We start from the raw sequence: 23,039 nt of genomic DNA on the forward strand, positions 1-23,039 counted from the left end.
CTTTGTGATCCTAGGCAAGTCACTTCACTTCTCTGGGCCTCAGGTTCCTCATATGTAAAATGGGGAATAAGACTATGAGCCCCACATGGGACAAAGGACTGTGTCCAGCCTGATTTGCTTGTATCCATCCCAGCACTTAGTACAGGGTCTGGCCCATAGTAAGTGCTTATGAAATACCAAAATAATAATAACAATGGGGCAGGGCCAGCTGGAGGCAAGGTGTGGTGGCAGGCCTTGGGTCAGCTGCTGGGCAGGCCCAGACTACACTAAACTAATTAATAAGCAGCCAAGTGTACGATTCCCCCACTCCCCTCTGCCATCTGGCCGGCCACAGCCTCTAATGGGACTTGATTGATTCCTGAATCATCCTATCTCTGGAGACATGAATATTCATTTGGACAGACATTGTGTTCTGTCCTGTAAAGAAACCAACGGCAACTAAAAAGTCTATTGACTCAGATACTTTCATTCATCCAGTCAATCATATTTATTGAGGACCTACTGTATGCTAAGCACTTTATTAAGCACCTGGGAAAGTACAATATAACAACAAAATAGACACATTCCTGCCCATAATGAGCTCGCAGTCTAGACGGGGAGACAGACATTAATAAAAATAAGTAAATAAGGTCATGGGTTCTATCCCAGCTCTACCACTCATTTGCTGTGTGACCTTGGGCAAGTTGTTTCATTTCTCTGGGCCTCAGTTATCTCATCTGTAAAATGGGGATTAAGACTGGGAGCTTCCTGGGGGACATGGATGGAGCCCAACCTTATTAACTTGTATCTACCCCAGCACTTAGAACAGTGCTTGACACTTAACAAGTACCATTATTATTATTATTATTATTATTATTATTATTGAATGCTGGCCCCACCCCTCACATCTCTGGAGGACCAGGCCTCGATAAACAGCAATCTTTTGTCTATCAATGAGTCAAGGAGCTGGTCTTCTCCATTCACAGACTCTGGTCTCTCCTCCTTTATAACATAATTGTTGGAGCAGGGAGGGACTGAATACTTACATGTGGATTGTGAGCTCGTTGTGGGCCGGGAAGGTGTGTACCAAGTCTGTTATATTGGACCCTACCAAACGCTTAGTAATAATAATAACGTGCTGAGCACCAGGGTAGATACAACTTAATCAGGTTAGCCATGGACCCTGTCCCACATGAGACTCACACTCTTATCCTCATTTTCCTTTAGACATGGAGCCCAATGTGGGCCAGGAACTGTGTCCAACCTAATTAAGTTATATCTACCCCAGCACTTATCACATTGCTTAGTGTGTAGTAGCGGAAAGTAAAAGTGAGAAGCAGCATGGCACAGTGGATAGAGCATGGGCCCAAGAGCCAGAAGATCACAGGTTCTAATCCTGGCTCTGCCACGTGTCTGCTATGCGACCTAGGGCAAGTCACTTGGCTTCTCTGTGCCTTATTTACCTCATCTGGAAAATGGGGATTGAGACTGTGAGCTTCATTTGCCACAGGGACTGTGTCCGACCTGATTTGCTTGTATCCACCCTAAAGTTTAGTAAGTGCCTGGCACACAGTAAGTGTTTAACAAATACCATTACTATTATTATTATTGTAAGCCCTTAATGAATGCTGCAAGCCTTATTATGCTCATTTCAATAGGGAGTCTGAATAACAATATTAATAATTAGGATATTAATTGAGTACTTACTATGTGCCAAGCACTGTACTAAGTTCTGGAGCAGATATAAGATCATCAGGTTGGACAGAGAGCAAAGTTAGAACTCAGCTCCTCCGACTCCGTGGCCCATGCTCCTTATGGAAAATAGCTCTTGCTAAGGCTCTTCCCTCTATTTTGGTGGAGATGGCTTATTTAGGAAGTTCAAGTTGTCAAATAGCAAGACAAATGGAAAGTAAATGTTTCCAAAAGCAGAGACCAAAGCTCTTCACTACCTTAAACATTTTAATTCACACAATGAAAGACTCCCATTCCCTCCAAAAAAGAGGAAAAAAAAAGAGGCCAACCAAAATGATCCGGAGAGTTTCTAAGAAGCAGTGAGATCTAGTGGGGTCAGAGGACCAGGGTTCTAATTCTGACTCTGTCACTTTTCTGCTGCATGACCTTAAGCAAGTCACCTAATTTATCTGTATCACAGTTACCTCATCGGCAAAATGGGGGTTAAGACTGTGAGCCCCAAGTAGGACAGGGGCTGTGCCCGACCTAATTAGCTTATATCCACCCAGCAATCAATCAATCACATTTGTTGAGTGCTTACTGTGTGCAAAGCAACCACACTAAGTGCTTGGGAGAGGACAATATAACAGTCAGGTTGCTGCCCACAACAAGCTTACAGTCTACAGGGGGAGACAGACACTGATGTAAAAAAATAAATTACTGATCTGTAAATAAGTGCTGTGGGGCTGAAAGAGGGTGGATAAAGCCTGCAAATCCAATTGCAGAGGTGATGCAGAAGGGAGTGGGAGAAGAGGAAATGAGGGTTTAATCGGGGAAGGCCTCTTAGAAGAGATGTGCTTTTAATCAAGGCTGTGAAGGTGGGGAGAGTACAGAGAGTAATAATAATAATAATTGTGGTATTTGCTAGGCACTTACTATGTACCAAGCACCATTCTAAGCACTGGAGTAGATTCAGGGAGTACTTAGTATATTGCCTGGCACATAGTAAGCATTTAACCAATACTATTAAACAAACAAACAAAAACAAAACACTTCAGCTACAGTTTCTGAAAGACAAGTTGGGGCACCTGTCAGTCAGTCAGTCATATTTACTGATCATTTACTGTGTGCAGAGCACCTTACTAAACGCTTGGGAGAGTACAATATAATAATTAATAACAATTATGGCATCTGTTAAGCACTCACCATGTGTTGGGAGACATTTTAACCTCACCCTCAAGGCCACTGGTCCTAAAAATGCCAGCATCCACCCGGGAAGTCATCCAGTAAATTAGACTGGACCACAGCAAACGGATTGCTCACTGAGGAGAAGATCTTAATCGCTGGCTACCGGCTTTTATGGACATGCTTCTGATTCAGAAAATGCAGTCCTGGTAAGCAGCACAGTCTGGTGGAAAGAGCACGGGCTTGGGAGTCAGAGGTTGTGGGTTCTAATCCCAGCTCTGCCACTTATCAGCTGTGTGACTTTGGGCAAGTCACTTCTCTGGGCCTCAGTGACCTCATCTGTAAAATGGGGATTATGAGCCCTACGTGGGACAACCTGATTACCTTGTACCTGCCCCAGCACTTAAAACAGTACTCGGAGAAGCAGCGTGGCTCAGTGGAAAGAGCATGGGCTTTGGAGTCAGGGCTCATGAGTTCGAATTCCAGCTCTGCCACTTGTCGGCTGTGTGACTGTGGGCAAGTCACTTAACTTCTCTGTGCCTCAGTTCCCTCATCTGTAAAATGGGAATTAAGACTGTGAGCCCCACGTGGGACAACCTGATTCCCCTATGTCTACCCCAGCGCTTAGAACAGTGCTCGGCACATAGTAAGCGCTTAATACCAACATTATTATTACTTGGCACATAGTAAGCACTTAACAAATACTATCATCATCATTATTATTATTATTACTATCATCTGGAAGTCAGTCGCTGTGGGGAATTATTACCAATAATCTCCAAGTCCACAAGGGCTTTAGAGAGATTCAGAGTAGATCTGATAAAAATGCAACAACGTCTCAACCAAAAAAAACAAACCACAAAGCAAATGAAACAGTATCCTAAAAATCAAAGCTCTAACACTAGCTCGCTTGCAAACACCAGACAGATCTCTCCCATACCTTCAGTGATATAGTTCTATTCTCTGTGGACAGAACAGTCAATCATATTTGAGAGCTTACTCTGTGCAGAACACTGTACTCATGTTTGGACGAATACAACACAGCAATAAAACAGACACACTCCCTGCCCACAAAGAGTTTACAGTCTAGAGGCGAACACTGTACTAAGAGCTTGGGAGAGTTCAGCACAAATTGGTAGACCTAATTCCTGTTCTCGAGGAGTGTTTACCGTCTACAGGGGAAGGCAGACTTAAAAAAACCAAAAACCCGTAGAATAAGCAGCCAAAGACGGACAAAGTACAATCTCCCTTTCCACCTTCATCAATCCTCACAACTAGAGACTTTCTAGAGTAGCATGGTAGTGGAAAACAAAGGGACTGGCAGTCATTCATTAATCGGAATACTGTGTGCAGAGCACTGTACTAAGTGCTTGAAAGAGAACAATAGGACAATCAACAGACTCACTGCCTGCCCACACTGAGTTTACAGTCTTGAGTGGGGAGGAGAGAGACATTAATAGAAATAAAGAAATGACAGATGTGGACATAAGTGCTGTGGGGCTGGGAACGGGGATGAAAAAGGGAGCAAGTCAGGATGACACAGAAGGGAGTGGGAGAAGAGGAAAGGAGGGCTTAGTCAGGGAAGGCCTCCTGGAGGAGATGTGTCCTCAAGAAGTCTTTGAAGTGGGGGAGAGTCATTGTCTGTGGGATTTGAGGCAAGAGGGCTTTCCAGCCCAGATGCAGGACTTGGGCTAGGGGTCGGGCAGCATGACAAGATGGAGAGGGTTCTAATCCCAGCTCTACCACTTGCCCACTGTGTGACTTTGGGCTAGCTCCTTAGTTTCTCGGTGCCTCAGTTTTCTCACCTATAAAATGGGGGTTAGATGCCTATTCTCCCTCTTACGTGGACCATGAGCCCGATAAGGGATAGGGCCCCTGATCGCCCTGGTCACTGGGTAAGTGCTGAAATACCACTATCATCATCATCATCATCATCACCATCATTAACCAGCTGCCATTTCAGATCCCCAGCACTAAAGTTATCGGGCGAAGGAGGAGCCCAGATGCCCGGGCCTGTCTGTCTCGTCTCTCCTCCTAGACGTGGCCCTGTTGAACCGCCGAGCTGGTATCGCCATTCTGCAGGCAGCAGAAACAGACAGCTCAAGCTCACTGGGTGACCACTTCCACCCTATTACTTGGGGGCTGGCGGGGAGGGAGCAGGATGAGGTGCAGACAGGCGAGTCCAGTTTTGTGTCCAAAAGAATTCAAGCAATTCATTTTGAGTCTGGGCTTAACAGGGTTCGCTCATTCATTCAGTCATATTTCACAAGCCCTTACTATGTGCAGAGCACTGTACTAGGTGCTTGGGAGAGTATGGTCCAACAATAAACAGACACGTTGTTTGCCCACATGAGCTTACAATCTAGAGGCGGGGGAGACAGACGTCAATAGAAATAAATAAATGACAGACACGGTTATAAGTGTTGTGGGGCTGGGAGTGGGGGGGAAGAACAGAGGGGGCAAATCAGGGTGATGCAGAAGGGAAAAGGAGAAGAGAAGGGGACAGTCAGGGAAGGCCTCCTGGAGGAGATGTGCCTTCAATAAGGCTTCAAAAGAGGGGGGAGAGTCGTCGTCAGTGGAATTTGAGGTGGAAGGGTGTTCCAGGTCAGAGGCAGGATGCAGGCAAGAAGTTGGTGGTGAGATAGACAGATGGAGATACAGTGAGAAGGTTGGCATTAGAGGAGCAAAGTGTGCAGGCTGAGTTGGAGGAGAGGAGTGAGGAGAGTTAGGAGGGGGCAAGGCAATGAACTGCTCTGAAGCCAATGGTGAGGAGTTTTTGTTTGATGTGGAGGTGGATGGGCAACCACTGCAGTTTTTCAAACTTAGGCAATCGATGGCACTGAGTGCTCTGTGTGCAAGGCAGTGTTCTGAGAGCTTGGGAGAACTGAATACACTAAGTATTACAATAGGTAGGTACGATTCCTGTGCTCAAGGGGCTTACAATGTACACCTCCCTATTACTTCCTACCTTTGATTTACTTTAGCATCTATTTCCCCCACTAAACGTTCAATTTCATGAAATAAGAAGAATATTTGTTAAGTGCTTACTCTGTGCCAAGCACTGTAATAATAATAATAATAATAATGTTGGTATTTGTTAAGCGCTTACTATGTGCAGAGCACTGTTCTAAGCGCTGGGGTAGACACAGGGAATCAGGTTGTCCCACGTGGGGCTCACAGTCTTAATCCCCATTTTACAGATGAGGTAACTGAGGCATAGAGAAGTTAAGTGACTTGCCCACAGTCACACTGCTGACAAGTGGCAGAGCTGGGATTCGAACTCATGACCTCTGACTCCAAAGCCCGTGCTCTTTTCCACTGAGCCACGCTTCTTCTCGTGCTGGGGCAGATAAAAGACAAACAGGTCCCACATGTGGCTCAGAGTCTAAATAGGAGGGAGAACAGGTACTGAATCCCCATTCTGTGGATGAAGGAACTGAGGCACGGAGTAACTAACCGACTTGCCCAAGGACACACAGCAGGCAAGTGGTAGAGCCAGGACTAGAACCCAGGTCTTCGGACTGTGTGACCTGTGCTTTTTCCATTAGGCCATACACCTCTAGAATGAAAGCTCACTGTGAGCAGGGAACTCTTCTACCAACTCTATTGGATTGTATTCTCCCAAAAGCTTTGTAGGGTGCTCTGCACGCAGTAAGCACTCAATAAATACGACTGACTGATTGCTTCCTGGAATCTGGGAACTGGAATCCCAGTTTCTCTTCCCCCTTTGGGTACTTCTAATTGAATGGGAAAACTGGAGTCTCACTTAATACTTCCCTAGTGAATCTGAGTGATAAATCCTCATGACCTATGGCTGGATCTCTCAATATACCCACCCCTCCCCCATCCTGCAGCTCATCATTTTTCTTTCTTTTTCTTTCTCTCTGTCTCTCACTCTCTCACCCCCCCCCCCAATCAATCCATCGTTCAAGGCTATTTACTGTGTGCAGAGGCACTGCAATAAACACTTGGGAGAGTCCAGCAGAACTGGGAGACAAGCTCCCTGCCCACAAGGAGCTTAAAAATCTAGCAGGGAGACAGAGCCCAAAATAAATTATAGATAGGGGAAGCAACCAAATGTACAGATATGTTGGGGTGGGGTGAATATCAAACGACTTAATGGGTCCAGGTTTAAGGAGGGACAATGGGGTGGGGTAGGAAAGCTTTTTCAGGGAAGGCTTCCTGGAGGAGGTGGGGTTTTAATAAGGTTTTACAGATGGAGAGAGCGGTGGTCAGTCAGATATGGAGGGGGAGGGAGTTCCAGGCCACAGGGAGGCCGTGGGCGAGGGGTCGGTGGGGAGAGACATGAGATCGAGGAATAGAGAGTAGCAGGTTGGCGTTAGAGGAGCAAAGTCTGTGGGCTGGGTTGGTGTGGAAGAGCGGTGACATTGGGCAGGATGGGGAAAGCTAACTGAGTGCCTCACTGTGGGAAGGGAACATTTCCACTTGTCTGCTGTGTGACCTTGGGCAAGCACTTCACTTCTCTGTACCTCAATGACCTCATCTGTAAAAAGGGGATTGATAATAATAATAATAATGATGGCATTTGTTAAGCGCTTACTATGTGCAGAGCACTGTTCTAAGCACTGGGGTGGATACGAGGTGATCAGGTTGTCCCATGTGGGGCTTACAGTCTTAATGCCCATTTGACAGATGGAGTAACTGAGGCACAGAGAAGTTAAGTGACTTGCCCAAAGTCACACAGCTGACAAGCGGCAGAGCCGGGATTTGAACCCATGACTTCCGACTCCCCAGCCAGTGCCCTTTCCACCGAGCCACGCTGTTTCTCACTTAAGACTGTGAGCGCTCTACGGGACAGGGGCTGTGTCTAACCCAATTGGCTTGTTTCCACCCCAGCGCTTAGTACTGTGTCTAGCACAGAGTAAGCGCTTAACAAATATGATTATTATTATTACCAAGTCTGTCAAACCATATTCGCCCAAAGGCTTCAGACAGTGCTCTGCACATAATAAGCGCTCCATAATACTGTGAGCTCATTGTGAGCTGAAACTGTGTCTGTTTATTGTTATACTGTACTCTCCCAAGCGCTTTGTATTCATTCAGTCGTATTTATTGAGCGCTTCCTGTGTGCACTGTACTAAGCCCTTGGGAGAGTATAATGCAACAATAAACAGACACATGATCTGCCCACAATGAGCTTCCGGCTTAGTAGAGTGCTCCGTGTAGAGTAAGCGCTCAATCAATACGACTGAATGAACGAATAAATGCCAGAGATTGATTGCCTCTGGAGCAGATGGTGGGGAGTTTCTGCTTCAAGGGTGGGATGGCTGGACGACGCCTGCTGTCCTCCCCGCCCCCCATCGGAAGAAATCCCTGGGACACGTGCATTACGAGAACGGCCGGCAAGGAGAGGTCACTGAACGGATGACCTGCCTGAAGAGGAAACCCAAACCAGAGGAGAGGAGGTAGAGAGCGACCGGCTACTTTCTTTTTCTCTTCGTTCCCTGTCTACAAATCAGCTAGCTCAAACAGGAAAAAGAGAACGAACGGGGCTGTCACCCCCTCCACCCCAAAGCCGCAAGAGGTGGAGTCACTGAAAACCTGCAACGGTGGGGGGGGGCGGGCAAATCTGTCTCTACAACTCGCTCGAAATCAACCACTCGCTCGTCGCGGGCCACTTAGGCTGGACTCTCCCAAGGGCCCGAGACAGTGTTCGGCAAACTGCAAGCGCTCGATTAATACCAGCGATTGATTCCACATGTTCAACCTATATGATTGACTAGTTGTGGCTCTGCCTCTCCCAAATCCTCTGGTGGAATGAAATAAATAAATCAATACGGTACTTGTTAAGCACTTACTATGGGCCCAGCACTGTTCTAAGCACTGGGGTAGATACATGTTTATTAGGTTGGACACAGTCCCTGTCCCACGTGAGGCTCCCAGTCTCAATCTCCATTTTCCAGATGAGGGCACTGAGGCACAGAGAAATGACTTGCCCAAGTTCAGACAGCCGATAAGCGGCAGAGCCGGGACTATTTGTTTAAGTGTGCTTTTCCCTGCCTGCACCCCCAACAGGCATTCAGGCAATACTCCAGGCTGGAAAACCGGAGCCAAACTGGACGTTCTCTGCCGGAGGTCCCCCATCTTCCCAGCCGTATTTAGGTCCCATTGCCTCCAAGAGGTCTTCCCGGATTAGGCCCTCTTTTCCCTGGTTCCTTCTCCCTCCTGCGTCATCTGTGCACTTGGCTCGGTGATCTTTGGACATTTGATATTCGCTCCACCCCCAATCACACAGCAACTTATGTCTATATCCTTAAATCATGTATTATAAAGAAATTATTTCTTCATATCGACGTCCGTCTCGCCCTCTACATTGTGAGCTCATTATGGGCAGGGAACGTGTCTGCTAACCCTGTTGCACTGTACTCTCCCAAGTGCTTAGTACAGTGCTCTGCACAGAGTAAACACTTAATAAATACCACTGATTGATGGAATGAAGACTCCGTATGAGTTGTATAGCAGACATAGAGATCGGAGATTTGGTCCCTAAGCAAATCCCTATGACCAATTTTTTTTTAATGTTATTTGTTAAGCACTTATTATGTGCCAAGCACTGTTCTAAACCCTGGGGGAGACACAAGGTAATCGGATTGGACAAAGTCCCTGTCCCACATGGGGCTCACACTCAATCCCATTTTCCAGATGAGGGAACTGAGGCCCAGAGAAGTGAAGTGACTTGCCCAAGCTCATACAGCAGACAAATGGCAGAGCTGGGATTAGAACTGAGGTCCTTCTGATTCCCAGGCCCGGGCTCAATCCTCTAGGCCACGCCACTTTTTTATTAAGCTGACCTTTTTCTACAAGAAACTCAAAAGCCACAGCAACGCAATTCCTTCAACACCAGAGTTTCCCAAGCGTTGCCACTAAATGTCACGCCACTCCACCGAGACTGTGCCAAACACCTCTGCTACCCACCGAGTTTACGACTAGAAAAAGACACCGTCTCTCTACTTCCTTGTTTGTGTACCAAAGTTGTTGGTGATATTGGAGTCCATCCAACAATCGCATTCTTACCTACTGCAATAAAAGCAATACAGAAACGTAAACTTGTAGAGGAAGAAGAGGGGAAAAAACAAAGATACAGAAAAGAAAAATACGTTCCAGTGAATCTGAAAACCCTTTCGAGGTAACGAAAAAGGGCTGTAGGTTCTTTTTATTTGAGCTCGGAAGGGCTGGAGAATAATTTTTCATACTGGAGAGACTCTTTATGCAATACAAATCAGAAATCCCAAGCAGTTAGCCAAGTATGGGGAATTTACCTTTTCTCAGTGGTTAGTACAGTGCTTCACACACTGTATATATGTAATTTATTTACTTATTTATTTACATTAATGTCTGTCTCCCCCTCTAGACTGTGCCTTCGTTGTGGGCAGGGAATGTGTCTAATGCTATATTGTGCTCTCCCAAGCACTAAGTACGATGTTTTGCACACAGTAAACGCCCAGTAAATATGATTGAATGAACTGTAGGTAGGCCCTTCATATCACTTGGCTTTGCACCCTTTATCCACCTCTCCCTCAAACCCACAGCACTTATGTCCCTATCTGTTATTTATTTCATTCATTCAATCGTATTTATTGAGCGCTTACTGTGTGCAGAGCTCCGTACCAATCACTTGAAAAGTACAATTCAGCAATATGGACAATCCCTGCCCCCAGCGGGCTTTATTTATTTGTATTGATGTCTGTCTCTCCTGCCAGCCTGGCCCCAGACTGTAAGCTCCTTGTGAGCAGGGAATGCATCTGCTTTACTGTTTTACCGTCCTCTCCCAAGCCCTTAGTACAGTGCTCTGCACACAGTAAGTGCTCAAATACAACTGCTCAATCAATTGTATTTGTTGAGCACTTCTGAATTACTGAATCCAAAAATTAATAAATTAAATTAATATTTGGTACCATGGGGAAAGGAAAATGTTACCTTAGTCACATGCTATAACCATTTATCAATAAATCAATGGTATGTGAGCCTTTACTGTGTGCACAGCACTGAACTAAGCACATGGGAAAGTACAATACAATAGAACCGGTAGACAAGATCCCTACCCACATCTATCTAGTGGGAGAAAATCAACATTAAAACAAATTTACAGATAGGGAAGGTAGCCGAGTATTCAGGATATGTATAAATCTGACTTTAAAGCTAGTTACTTTTAAAGTCACATTTTGTTCCAAGTGATTACAAATTGTTTAAAAAGCATACATATTAATATCTCCCCCTCTAGGCTGTAAGCATGTTATGGGCAGGGAACAGGTCTACCAACTTTGTTGCATTTCGCTATCCAAGCGCTTAGTACTAATGCTCCGTATACAGTAAGGGCTAAGTAAATACTATTGATTGACTGATAGAAATAGACCTAGAGCTTGGCACCAAAATTCAAAACTGCCCACTCCCCATAAAAGAAAAAAGATGTAAGGGTCAGGGGACGTGGCTCAGTGGAAAGAGCCCGGGCTTCGGAGTCAGAGGTCATGGGTTCGACTCCCGGCTCTGCCACTTGTCAGCTGTGTGACTGTGGGCAAGTCACTTAACTTCTCTGTGACTCAGTGACCTCATCTGTAAAATGGGGATTAACTGTGAGCCTCACGTGGAACAACCTGATTACCCTGTATCGCCCCCAGCGCTTAGAACAGTGCCCTGCACATAGTAAGGCTTAACAAATACCAACATTATTTCCAATAAAGGATAAATACGGCCTAAGTAGCCAGAATGGTCTTATTTTGGATGTACTCTAGTGGGAGGGAACTCGTTGTGGTTGGAGAATGTGTCTGGTATAGCCGTTTATTGTCCTTTCCCATGTGCTTAGTACAGTGCTCTGCACACAGTAAGCGCTCAATAAAGACCACTGAATGAATGAGAGTGGCCACCCTTGCTTCTTCAAAGCAAAAGAAAGAGGTTTAACAGCTCATTTCGGGGAACAGGAAAGCAGAGAAGCAGCCTGGCTCAGTGGAAAGAGCCTGGGTTTAGGAGTCAGAGGTTCTAATCCCAGCTCCGCCACCTGTCAGCTCTGTGACGTTTGGCAAGTCACTTCACTTCTCAGTGCCTCAGTTACCTCATCTGTAAAATGGGGATTAAGACTGTGAGCCTCACGTGGGACAACCTCATTACCCTCTATCTACCCCAGTGCTTAGAACAGCGCTTGGCACATAGTAAGCACTTAAATACCAACATTATTATTATTATTAGTGGATAGAGCATGGGCCTGGAACCCAGAGGACCGGGGTTCTAATCCCAGCTCTGTCACTTGCTTGTTCTGTGACCTCAGGCAAGTCACTTTATTTCTCTGGGCCTAAGGATCTTCAACTGCAAAATGAGGATTTGCTACCCGTTCTCCTTCCGACTTAGACTGTGAGCCCCAAGGGAGATGGGGACCGTGTCTGACCTGATTAATTTTTATCTACCCCAGGGTTTAGAACACAGTGAGTGTTCAACAAGTATCATTACTAAGAATTAGAAAAAAAAACCAGCTACGACTTCAATCAGTAGGTGGTATTTATTGAGCGCTTACTGTGTGTAGAGCACTGTAATAAGCACTTGGGCGAATACATGACAACAGTGTTAGCAGACGTGTTCCTGGCCCACATTGAGCTTCCAGTCTGAAGGACCGCCGTGACCTCTGCCCCCCCCGTCCAATTCATTCATTCAGTGGCTTTTATTGAGCACTTACTATGTGCAGAGCACTGCACTAAGCACTTGGGAGAGAACAATGGAACAAGATAACAGATACACTCCCTGCTTGCAAGAAGCTTACATATCATGCCCCCTCGCCAGCAGGCTGAATCCTTCCGTTCCCTGGGCAGCTAAAAGAGAAGTTCCTGATTCCATCAGCTTCCAGAGGCCGGGAAGCATAACTCACTGCTCGGTAGTTGCATTTTTCTGGCAAATTCCTAAGCCCACCCTCCCCCACAGGCTCCAGCCTTAGGCTGAACACAGACGACAAACGGGTCCCAGAGGATAAGAGAAGGTCAGCGTTCACCGACCAGCCAGAGCACCATGAACCACCGCAGATCCCCTTTGCAGGTGGAAGATTAAAAGACTGTCATCAAAGCATTTCCTCAGGGGGGGCTCTGGCCCCAGAAGTCAGTAGCCCAGCGAAGGAGCTAACGCCGCCGACTCCAAAGTACCGAAACGGCCGTTAGTGTCCACGCCGTCCTGGCAAAATCTGCTTCTGGTGGGCGAGGTAGTGGCTTTCCATTCAGGGAGGTATTCTGACATTCACCTTCCTGTGGCGGGGCCTCGGGGGAAAGGCCCAGGCCTGGGAGTCGGGAGATCTGGGTTCCGATCCTGGATCTGCCACTTGGCTGCTGGGTAACCTTGGGGAAGTCACTTAACTGCTCTGTGCCCCAGTTTCCCCATCTGTGAGAAGGGGATTAATAATAATAACTGTGGCATTTAAGCACTTACTATGTGCCAAGCACTGTACTAAGGTTCATCAGGCTGGACACGGTCCCTGTCCCCTATGGAGCGAGAAGCAGCATGGCCTAGTGGCAAGAGCACAGGTTTGGGAGTCAGAGGTCATGGGTTCTAATCCCTGTTCAGCCACTTGTCAACTATGTGACTTTGAGCTAGTCACTTAACTTCTCTGTGCCTCAGTTACCTCGTCTGTAAAATGAGGATTAAGACAGAGGCCCACGTGGAATAACCTGATTACCTTGTATCTACCCCAGTGCTTAGAACAGTACTTGGCACATAGTAAGTGCTTAACAAACACCATTATTGTTATTATTATTATTATTATTATTATTAATCCCCATTTCACAGAGGAGGGAATTGAGGCCCAGAGAAGTCAAGAGACTTGCCTAAAGTCACACAGCACCAAGTGGTAGAGCCGGGATTAGAACCTAGGTCCTTCTGACTTCAGCCGGGCTCTAGCCACTAGGCTACACTGCTGTTCTCCCTCCCCTTAAATTGTGAGCCCCATGCAGGGCAGGGACTGGACTCTATCTGACCTGATCATCTGGTAAGTACCTCAGTGCTTAGTACAGAGATTGACCCAAAGTAGGCGCCTAACGAATACCACTATTACTATCGGACAAATAAATTGCATTCACTCTCCCTGTAATGACCATTTGATAAAAACTAGAAATATATCCCAGGTAAACACCTATGTGGCTTGGGAGGAGTCACGGTCTGCACTCTCATAAATTCTACTACTAATAATAGTAATAAATGTGGCATTTCTAAAGAGTTTATCCTGTGCCAAGACCTCTACTAAGTGCTGAGGTAAATACAATCCCAGCATGTTGGCCACAGTCCCCATCCCACACAGGTCTTCAAAATCTAAGTGGGAGGGAGGATAGATATTGAATTCCCTTTTTACAGATGAGGAAACCAAGACACAAGGAAGTTAAGTGACTTGCCTAAGGTCACCCTTAGGCAGGTGGAGCCGGGATTAGAAGCCAGGTCCTCTAACTCCCAAGCCTGTGCTCTTCCCACTAAGCCTCCAATAGCCTCTTCTCATCTGTTAAGTAATGCTCCAAGCATCAAAGACCCGACCAATCCAATGGATTTTATTTACTGAGTTATCTACTGGAATAATAATCTCATAATCATCATAATGGTATCTGCTCAGCGCTACGTGCCCCACTTTCATTCAAAAGTATTTACTGAGCGCTCACCATGTGCAGAGCACTGTACTAAGCGCTTGGGAGAGTATAACAGAACAATAAACAGACATATTCCCTTGCAGTCTAGAGGAAAGTTTACATCATTCTGAGCACTGGGGTAAGGTATGAGATACTTAAACTGGAAACTAAGCCTCTGAGCCACATGGGGCTTTCAGACTGTAGCGGGGATGGGAAGAGAACAGGTATTTCATCCCTCATTTACCACTTCACAGAAGACAAAACTTCCCAAAAAATCACCCACCAAGCACCAGGTGGCGGAGCTGGGATTAGAACCCAGAACCCTGATTCCCAGGCCCATGCTCTTTCCACCAGATCCCGCTGCTTCAACTCTTTGCTGTGTGCGGAGCACTGTACTTAGTGCTTGGGAGAGTATAATAGAGTTGATCCCCATCCTCAAGAAGCAACACCTCCGCTCACAGTCAATCACCCCATTCAAGTTCTACATCCCATTCACTTAAATCAGGTTGGCATCTAAGGACTATAATCCTCAGAATCAGATACACTCGGGTTACAAACAGAGTCGGTAAGGCTTACAAAGCAACGTGGCCTAGTGGCTAGAGTCTGGGCCTGGGTGTCAGAAGGCCCTGGGTTCTAATCCCAGCTCCGCCATTTGTCTCCTGTGTGACCTAGGACAAGTCACTACATTTTTCTGGGCTTCAGTTATCTCGCCTGAAAAATGGAGATCAAGACTGTGAGGCCCACGCAGGACAGGAACTGTGTCCAACACGATTATCTTGTATCTACCCTAGGGCTTCCAACAGTGCTTGACACATAGGACGGACTTAACAAATGCCATTATTATTATCACTCCTGTTACTGGGCAGGGATTGTCTTTATATGTTGCCGAACTGTACATTCCAAGCACTTAGTACAGTGCTCTACACACAGTAAGCGCTCAATAAATAATTGAATGAATGAATTGCTCCTATTACTGCATATCTTATGTACTGATCTGTAATTTATGTAGCTTAATGTCCATCTCCTCCTCTAGACTAGAAGCTCATTGTGGGCAGGGAATGTGGCTGTTTGTTATATTGCACCGTCCCATGAGCTTACCACAGTGCTTCGCACCCAGTGAGCGATCAATAAATGTGACTGAATGAATGAACTGCAACTCGCCAACGGTATTCGAACATGGTACAGAGTACTGTCAACCCCAAACCCTTTACTGTCAAATCTGGAGAACAAGCTCTAAGTTTCTCCTATTTGCGGAAGAGCAGCTTCAGCCTGAATTTGAACCACCTAAAGATAACCTGAGCGGCGACATATCGCAAGTCTGCCTTGGGCGATCCCGAAAAAGATGTCTCAATATGCTTTTTTCCTAGATGTCGCCCTCGGTATTCACTTGATCGTATTTACTGAGCACTTACTGTGTACAGAGCACTGTACTAAGCGCTTGCTGAACGTTCCTCTCCCAGGGTGGAGCAATAAGTAGCAGCTGGGCAGGTCCCAGGTTCACCTTTACAGCTTGGTTGAACTGTAAGGAAGCCTATTTTCCTAGGATGTGGATCTCTTTTTATTTCAAACTTAGATTACTAAAGTCATGGATAGAAACAAAAGCAAACAAAAAAAGAATATTCTCAAGCTAAGAATAATTCCTCCTGGCAAAGGAACTCTGTCCCCCCGATTTATCCATCCATAACTAATAGTTTCTCCCCTCCCCATGCCCCCCCAACAAATCCCACCCCATGGGAAAGAACCTCTAACCTCGGTTTAAGAGCGCAAACCCAGGAAACCATTAATATATTAAACCGCATTTCCTGAACGCTTACTGTGTGCAGAGCATTGTACTAGGTGCTTGGGAGAAGACAATACATCTCATTACAAGTTCGGTTTGCTTTCCACAAGACCAAAAAGTGGTGAGGAAATCCAACCCCGAATCCAAGGACCTGACAAAGTCAAGCAATTCCAGGCATCTCTTTCAGTCTCCAATACTGGGAGCACATCCTAATGCAGTCATTCATTCATTCAATCGTATTTACTGAGTGCTCACTGTGTACAGAGCACTGTACTAAGAGCTTAAATGGAGTTCAATCTGTGCGAATGAACTGACTCCTCTGTACCTTCAAGGCTTTCTTGGAGTTATCAAGTTATGTACGCATCACTCTATCTTTCCCTTAGGGTTCGTAACACCTCTAAGCATTCAAGAGGGGCCGAAAGTTTAAAAATTAAAACTTGGTTTCCTGTGCCGCAAGACACAGCTAGGCGCAATGTAGCCCAGGTGATCCGACCAGAAAGCAAGAGCACAATGACTGCTTCCTTATTTCCCGAAGCACATTTAGGTAGGAATCCCCGAATCGCCCCATTTCCCCTTCTTCGAGCTCTACCGAAGAAGGCTGGGATGAGGCTGAAAAACCTTGTAGCTCGCTACGTCTACGTTTCTTGAAAACTGCTTTTATCAGAGGACTTGATCTAACGTGAAAGCAAAGGCCAAACTTTAACGGCGAGGACTAAGGTCATTGATAGTAAGTATGAGTTAACAGCCCTAAATGCCTTCGGTTTTTGATTTGAGGCTGAAAGTCCAAGGCGATCCAGCCTACCATAAATTCTGTCCCTTCGATGGGCTGAATAGAAAAGAAACTGGCCAGGGTTATCAGCAGACACTTTATCAAAAAAAATCACATCACCAAACGTGTTTGTCTCGGTTCTGAAAAACCAGTGCCTCTTTTAGGGCAGGACGGATTGCGGCGATTTCATTTTCAACCTTTTAAGACAACAAGAGACAGACAGACGAGATGTCGCTAAACCAAAACGAGACGTATTCTCCGTTCGAAAGGCAACGCCGACCAACAGAGGTTTCACGCGCGCACTCTTTGAACACAACAGAAAGCCAGGTCGCAGAGTGTGCTGAAGTCACGGGAAGGAATGTGGGCCCAGCAAAATTCTTTCTCCTTGGAGAACACAAAGCCACACCAGTCTACACTTTCTTGACATTTCTGAGGTTTTGAAGCCACGACTTTAGGATCTGAACCATCTCTGACTCAAACCGTGATGCACGGAGTGACATGCAAGAAAAATGAAAGGCTTACCAAGAGCATAAATAACGCTTCCCCAAAAACGCACCCACCCTGTACACGTTTCTACAAGCACGCCCAACAAGGGCAGCCTCATCTTTGCAGATTCCAAATAATGAAAAAAAAAAGTCATCTCTGTGGGAATCCAACACAGATCATGCAGGATTACCCTTGAGTCAGAGAGCTAAGGGGAGCAATTAATGGTAAAACAAGCTGGGGTTCAGAAACCCCGGTCAGAGTCATTCCATCGGGAAAGCTGCTGAACAGTCGGGAGTTTCGACTAGAGCCACACGGCGTTGATTTCAAGTCTTGCCCATGGGCGGGGGGGAGGGAAGGGGGGCCAAGGGAAAGACAGAAATATGCAGTCACACGCACAAAAAAAAACCCCTCAATAATGAAAAGTATCCCTGAGCATGCCATTAGGAGTCAAATTCTGTGCTTCAATCTGAATGCTCTATTTCTAAGAGTGAAACCGGAGGAGAACCTAAGGAGGCCTTTGACAGCCCAGCTTTCCTGTTCCTTTAATAAATGAAATTTCCCTGTGTGTGTGTGTGCCTGTCCTTCCTCCACCCCTCCCCCCGCGCACGCACACACACACACACACACACACACACACACACACCACACACACACACACACCCCCCCCCCCCCCCCCGTAGACCAGGGACAGGATCTGTTGCCGAACTGTACTTTCCAATAGCTTAGTACAGTGCCCTGCACAGAGTAAGCGGTCAATAAATACAACAATGAATCAATCTGAATCCAACTTTTCCCCAGGTTTTGCAAAAAAGCACTTAGTAGAAGTGACTCTGCCCTGTGAGCCCATACCATTTCTTGGTGCTGAATGGGGTAGATTCCTTGGACCGTTCATAACTGTGCTTTCTGAGCAAGTCACAGCCCCTCGATCCACAGTATTTATTGAGCATTTCCTGCGCGCAGAGCGCTGAAATGGCCCATCCACGTATGTGTGGGCATGCATGAGTGCTTTGGGCATGCATGAGTGCTTCTGTCATGCATGCACGGGCATGCACGAGTGCTGTCATGTATATGCACGCATGAACGAATGCTTCTGTCATGTATGTGTGGGCACGCACGAGTGCTTCTAAAGAGACGAAGGTCCAGAGGCCCCAGTTGTGGACAAGGTGAAGGCCGACTCGGCCCTGGGAGCCGGGTGGATGGGGGGCGTCTGGCCGGGACCCTGGGCTGCCCAAGTCCCAAGGCCCCCACCTGTGCCCAGCCAAGACTGGCGGGGGGGGCTCTGTGAGGGGCAAGAAGCCGTGAGCTCCATGGCCCCTGACCCTTCCCCTTCCCCAGCCCAGGCTGACGGAGAGGGGGTTCTGCAATAGACAGGAGTCCACGAGCTCCAAGGCCCCTGACCCTTCCCCAGCTAAGGCTGGTGGGGAGGGGGCTCTGCGATGGACCAGAATCCATGAGCTCCCCGGTCCTGGAACTTTCCCCAGCTAAGCTAGTGGGGAGGGGGCTCTGTGAGGGAGAAGAGTCCACGATCTCCAAGGCCTCTAACCCTTCCTCAGCTAAGGCTGGTGGGGAGGGGGCTCTGCGATGGACAGGAGTCCACGAGCTCCAAGGCCCCTGACCCTTCCCCACCTAAGGCTGGTGAGGAGGGGGCCCTGCGATGGACAGGAGTCCTGGGCAAAAGCAAGGGGGTCTCTGGGCTGGACTAGGGGAGAGTTGGAGGGTCGGAGGGAGGGCGGGACCGTCCCCAGAACCCCGACCACCTCCTCCCGGGCTCCAGGGGGATGGGGGGCTGAGCAGGGGGTCCCTTCCCTCTGCCCCCCGGGGTCCCAGGCTCCCCGGCCCAGCCTCCGGAGGACCCACCCCCAGACAATAACGCTCTTCCGAGCCGGGCCTGGCTCCTCCGACCCGGGGCACAGGAGAGCGTGTTCCATGCACGCATACAGACATACACATATACATTCATTCAATAGTATTTATTGAGCGCTTACTATGTGTAGAGCACTGTACTAAGCGCTTGGAATGTACAATTCGACCAACAGAGACTATCCCTGCCCAACGATGGACTCACATACGTATGCGTCCATACACACCCTCGCATGCACACACACTTGGAAGCCGACACACTTACATGCATGCACAGACATGCATGCACAGGCACACTCGCAGGCATACGCAAAGTCGCAAGCACACAAACTTACATGCATACACATACGCATTCACACGCCCTCGCATGCACACATTACATGCACGTCCAAGCACACTCGCATGTATACACGCCCTCGCACACACACATTACATGCACGCCCAAGCACACTCGCATGCATACACGCCCTCGCACACACACATTACAGGCATGCCCAAGCACACTCGCATGCATACACGCCCTCGCACGCACACATTACAGGCATGCCCAAGCACACTTCGCATGCATACACACACTCCCAAGCATACACCCTTACATGCATGCACACACACTCGCACGCATGTACAGCTGCACGAATGCACACATGCACGCATACAGAGGACCCCCCCCCCCCCTCCCCTCGGCCCGGGCAGTGTCCACCCGTCCGGGCTCCCGCGTACTCCCCGCACCGGTCGACTTACATCGTCGAAAAGCGATCCCACGTTGGCGGTGACCAGCAGGATCCCGGTGCCCGCCGCCGCCGCCGCCTTCACCGCCATCATTCTTCGCGGGTCGGGCCCCCTCCCACCCCTCCCCCCCCAAATAAATAAAAAACAGAAATGCGAAATGCCAAAAAGCGGGAGGGAGGGAGGGAGAGGACGGGCGCGCCAAAACGGGGCAGGGCGCCGGGGGGGGGGGGGGAGGTGTCAGGGCCGGACTTGGGCCCTGACCTCTGACCCCGGGGGGGGGTGAAGGGGGGAGGAGGAGGGTCAGCGACCCCCCGATGTGTGTTTGTGTGTGTGTGAGTGTGGGTGTCAGTGGGGGAGGGGTGGCCGGGGCATCAGCAGGGCCCGCCCCCGCACCCCATCCCCGCACCGCCCCGCAAGGACCGGCCCGGGGCTCGGCCGCCGGGGGAGCGGGGCGGAGGCAGGGAAGGCCGGCCGGCTGGCCGCGCTGGGTGGCCCCGACTCCGGGCCTGCGCGGGCGTCCGGTCCCCCGGGGGGTGGACGGCGGGTTCTGTGTCCGTGGGGTCCCGGCTCACGGGTCCCCGGCCGCAGCCATTAGGCAGCGAGGGCCCGGAAACTTGCCGCTGCCGCCTCCGGCGCAGGCCCCGGTCCGGCCGGCGGCGGGGGCGGGGTGGTTCCCGGCGGCGGTGGGGGCGCTCCCGCCGCTGCGGCTCCCGCCCGGTGCAGCTCCCGCCGGCGGCTGGGAGCCCCTGCTCATGGCCAGCTCCCGGCGGGGGCGGGGGACACGGCCGGGGGCAGGGCAAGGGGGAGGCCGCGGGGAGGGGGCGGGAACAACACCTCCTCCCGCCTCCGCCTTCCCGGCTCCTCCCCCTTTCCTTCCTGCTCCCGCTCCTGCTCCTACTACTGCTCCTCCTCCTGTTCCTGCTCCTCCAACTCTTGCTCCTAATTCTACTCCTGCTGCTCCTCCTCCTGTTCCTGCTCCTCCTCCTACTGCTGCTCCTACTCTTGCTCCTAATTCTACTCCTACTTCTACTCCTGCTGCTCCTCCTCCTGTTCCTGCTCCTCCTGCTGCTCCTCCTCCTGCTCCTACCCCTGCTGCGCTCCTGCTCCTCCTCCTGGTCTTAATCCTGCTGCTGCTCCTACTCCTGCTCCTACTCCTATTGCTGCTGCTCCTGCTCCTACTCCTGCTACTGCTGCTGCTCTTACTCCTGTTGCTGCTGCTCCTGCTCCTACTGCTGCTGCTCCTACTCCTACTGCTCCTCCTGGTCTTACTCCTGCTCCTCCTCCTGCCCCTGCTCCTACTCCTACTGCTGCACCTACTCCTGCTGCTGCTCTTGCTCCTACTCCTATTGCTGCTGCTCCTGCTGCTGCTCTTGCTCCTACTCCTATTGCTGCTGCTCCTACTGCTGCTCCTGCTCCTACTCCTATTGCTGCTGCTCTTGCTCCTACTCCTGCTGCTGCTCCTGCTCCTAATGCTCCTCCTGGTCTTACTTTTGCTCCTCCTCCTCCTGCTGCTGCTCCTGCTCCTCCTCCTGCTGCTGCTGCTCCTACTGCTGCTCCTGCACCTACTCCTATTGCTGCTGCTCCTGCTCCTACTCCTGCTGCTCCTGCTCCTACTGCTGCTCCTGCTCCTACTCCTATTGCTGCTCCTCCTGGTCTTACTCCTGCTCCTCCTGGTCTTACTCCTGCTCCTCCTCCTACTGCTCCTCCTGCTGCTCCTACTCCTATTCCTGCTGCTGCTCCTACTCCTACTGCTGCTTCTGCTCCTACTCATTCATTCAATAGTATTTATTAGAGAAGCAGCATGGTTCAGTGGAAAGAGCCCGGGATTGGGAGTCGTGGGTTCTAATCCCTGCTCCACCGCTTGTCAGCTGTGTGACTTTGGGCAAAGCACTTCACTGTGCCTCAGTTACCTCATCTGTAAAATGGGAATGAAGACTGTGAGACCCACGTGGAACAACCTGATCATCTTGCATCCCCGCCCAGCGCTTAGAACAGTGCTTTGCACATAGTAAGCGTTTAACAAATACCAACATTATTTATTAAGCGCTTACTACGTCCACCAAACTAACTCTCATTCCCTCTGCAAAGCCCTACTGAGAGCTCATCTCCTCCAAGAGGCCTTCCCAGACTGAGCCCCCCCTTTCCCTCTGCTCCCACTCCCTCCCACCCTCTGCTCCTCCCCCTTCCCCTCAGCACCGTGCTCATTTGTATATATTATTCATTACCCTATTTATTTTGTTAATGAGGTGTACATCCCCTTGGTTCTATTTATCTTGATGATGTCTTGTTTTTGTTTTATTCTGTTTTGCTTTGCTGTCTCCCCCTGCCACTTGTCAGCTGGGTGACTGTGGGCAAGTCACTTCACTTCTCTGTGCCTCAGTTCCCTCATCTGTAAAATGGGGATTAAGACTATGAGCCCCACGTGGGAGAACCTGATTCCCCTGTGTCTACCCCAGCGCTTAGAACAGTGCTCTGCACATAATAAGCGCTTAACAAATACCAACATTATTATTATTATGATTATTAGACTGTGAGCCCGTCGTGGGGCAGGGATTGTCTCTATCTGTTGCCCAATTGTCCATTCCAAGCGCTTAGTCCAGTCCTCTGCACAGTGAGCGCTCAATAAATACTACTGAAGGAATGAATCCCTGTCCGAAGGCGGGCTCACACTCTCCTGCTCCTGCAGCTCCAGCTCCGAACTCCGGGCTCCGGGCTCCAGCTCCAGCCTTCCGGCTCCAGCTCCGGACTCCGGGCTCCGGTCCCGCGGCGGGAGGGAGAAGGGGGCGTGGCTCCTGATGACGTCACGGAGGGGGCGTGGCCCGGCGGGCGGCCTTCAAGGGACCCCGCCTCCGGGGGGGGTGAGTGGGGAGCGCTCCGCTGACGTCACGAGAAGGGGCGTGGCCCGGCCTTAAAGGGGCCGCGCCACCTGGTGAAGAGGCGGGGCTTCGCTCTGCTGACGTCACGACGCGGGGCGGGGCCC

General features: G+C 49.2%; 1 protein-coding gene across 1 annotated transcript in view; it reads right to left on the bottom strand.

Annotated features, from left to right (window-relative positions):
- The window catches only part of INPP5A (inositol polyphosphate-5-phosphatase A), a 524,295-nt gene extending 504,131 nt beyond the window's left edge, over positions 1–20,164 (bottom strand). The window contains exon 1 of the mRNA XM_029060884.2: positions 20,072–20,164. Within this exon, the coding sequence (XP_028916717.1) occupies positions 20,072–20,152 (81 nt within the window). The 5' untranslated portion in view covers positions 20,153–20,164. The remainder of the gene's footprint in view (positions 1–20,071) is intronic.
- Positions 20,165–23,039: the final 2,875 nt, after the last annotated feature.

This window comes from Ornithorhynchus anatinus, chromosome 3 (assembly GCF_004115215.2).
Source record: "Ornithorhynchus anatinus isolate Pmale09 chromosome 3, mOrnAna1.pri.v4, whole genome shotgun sequence".
NCBI lineage: Eukaryota > Metazoa > Chordata > Mammalia > Monotremata > Ornithorhynchidae > Ornithorhynchus > Ornithorhynchus anatinus.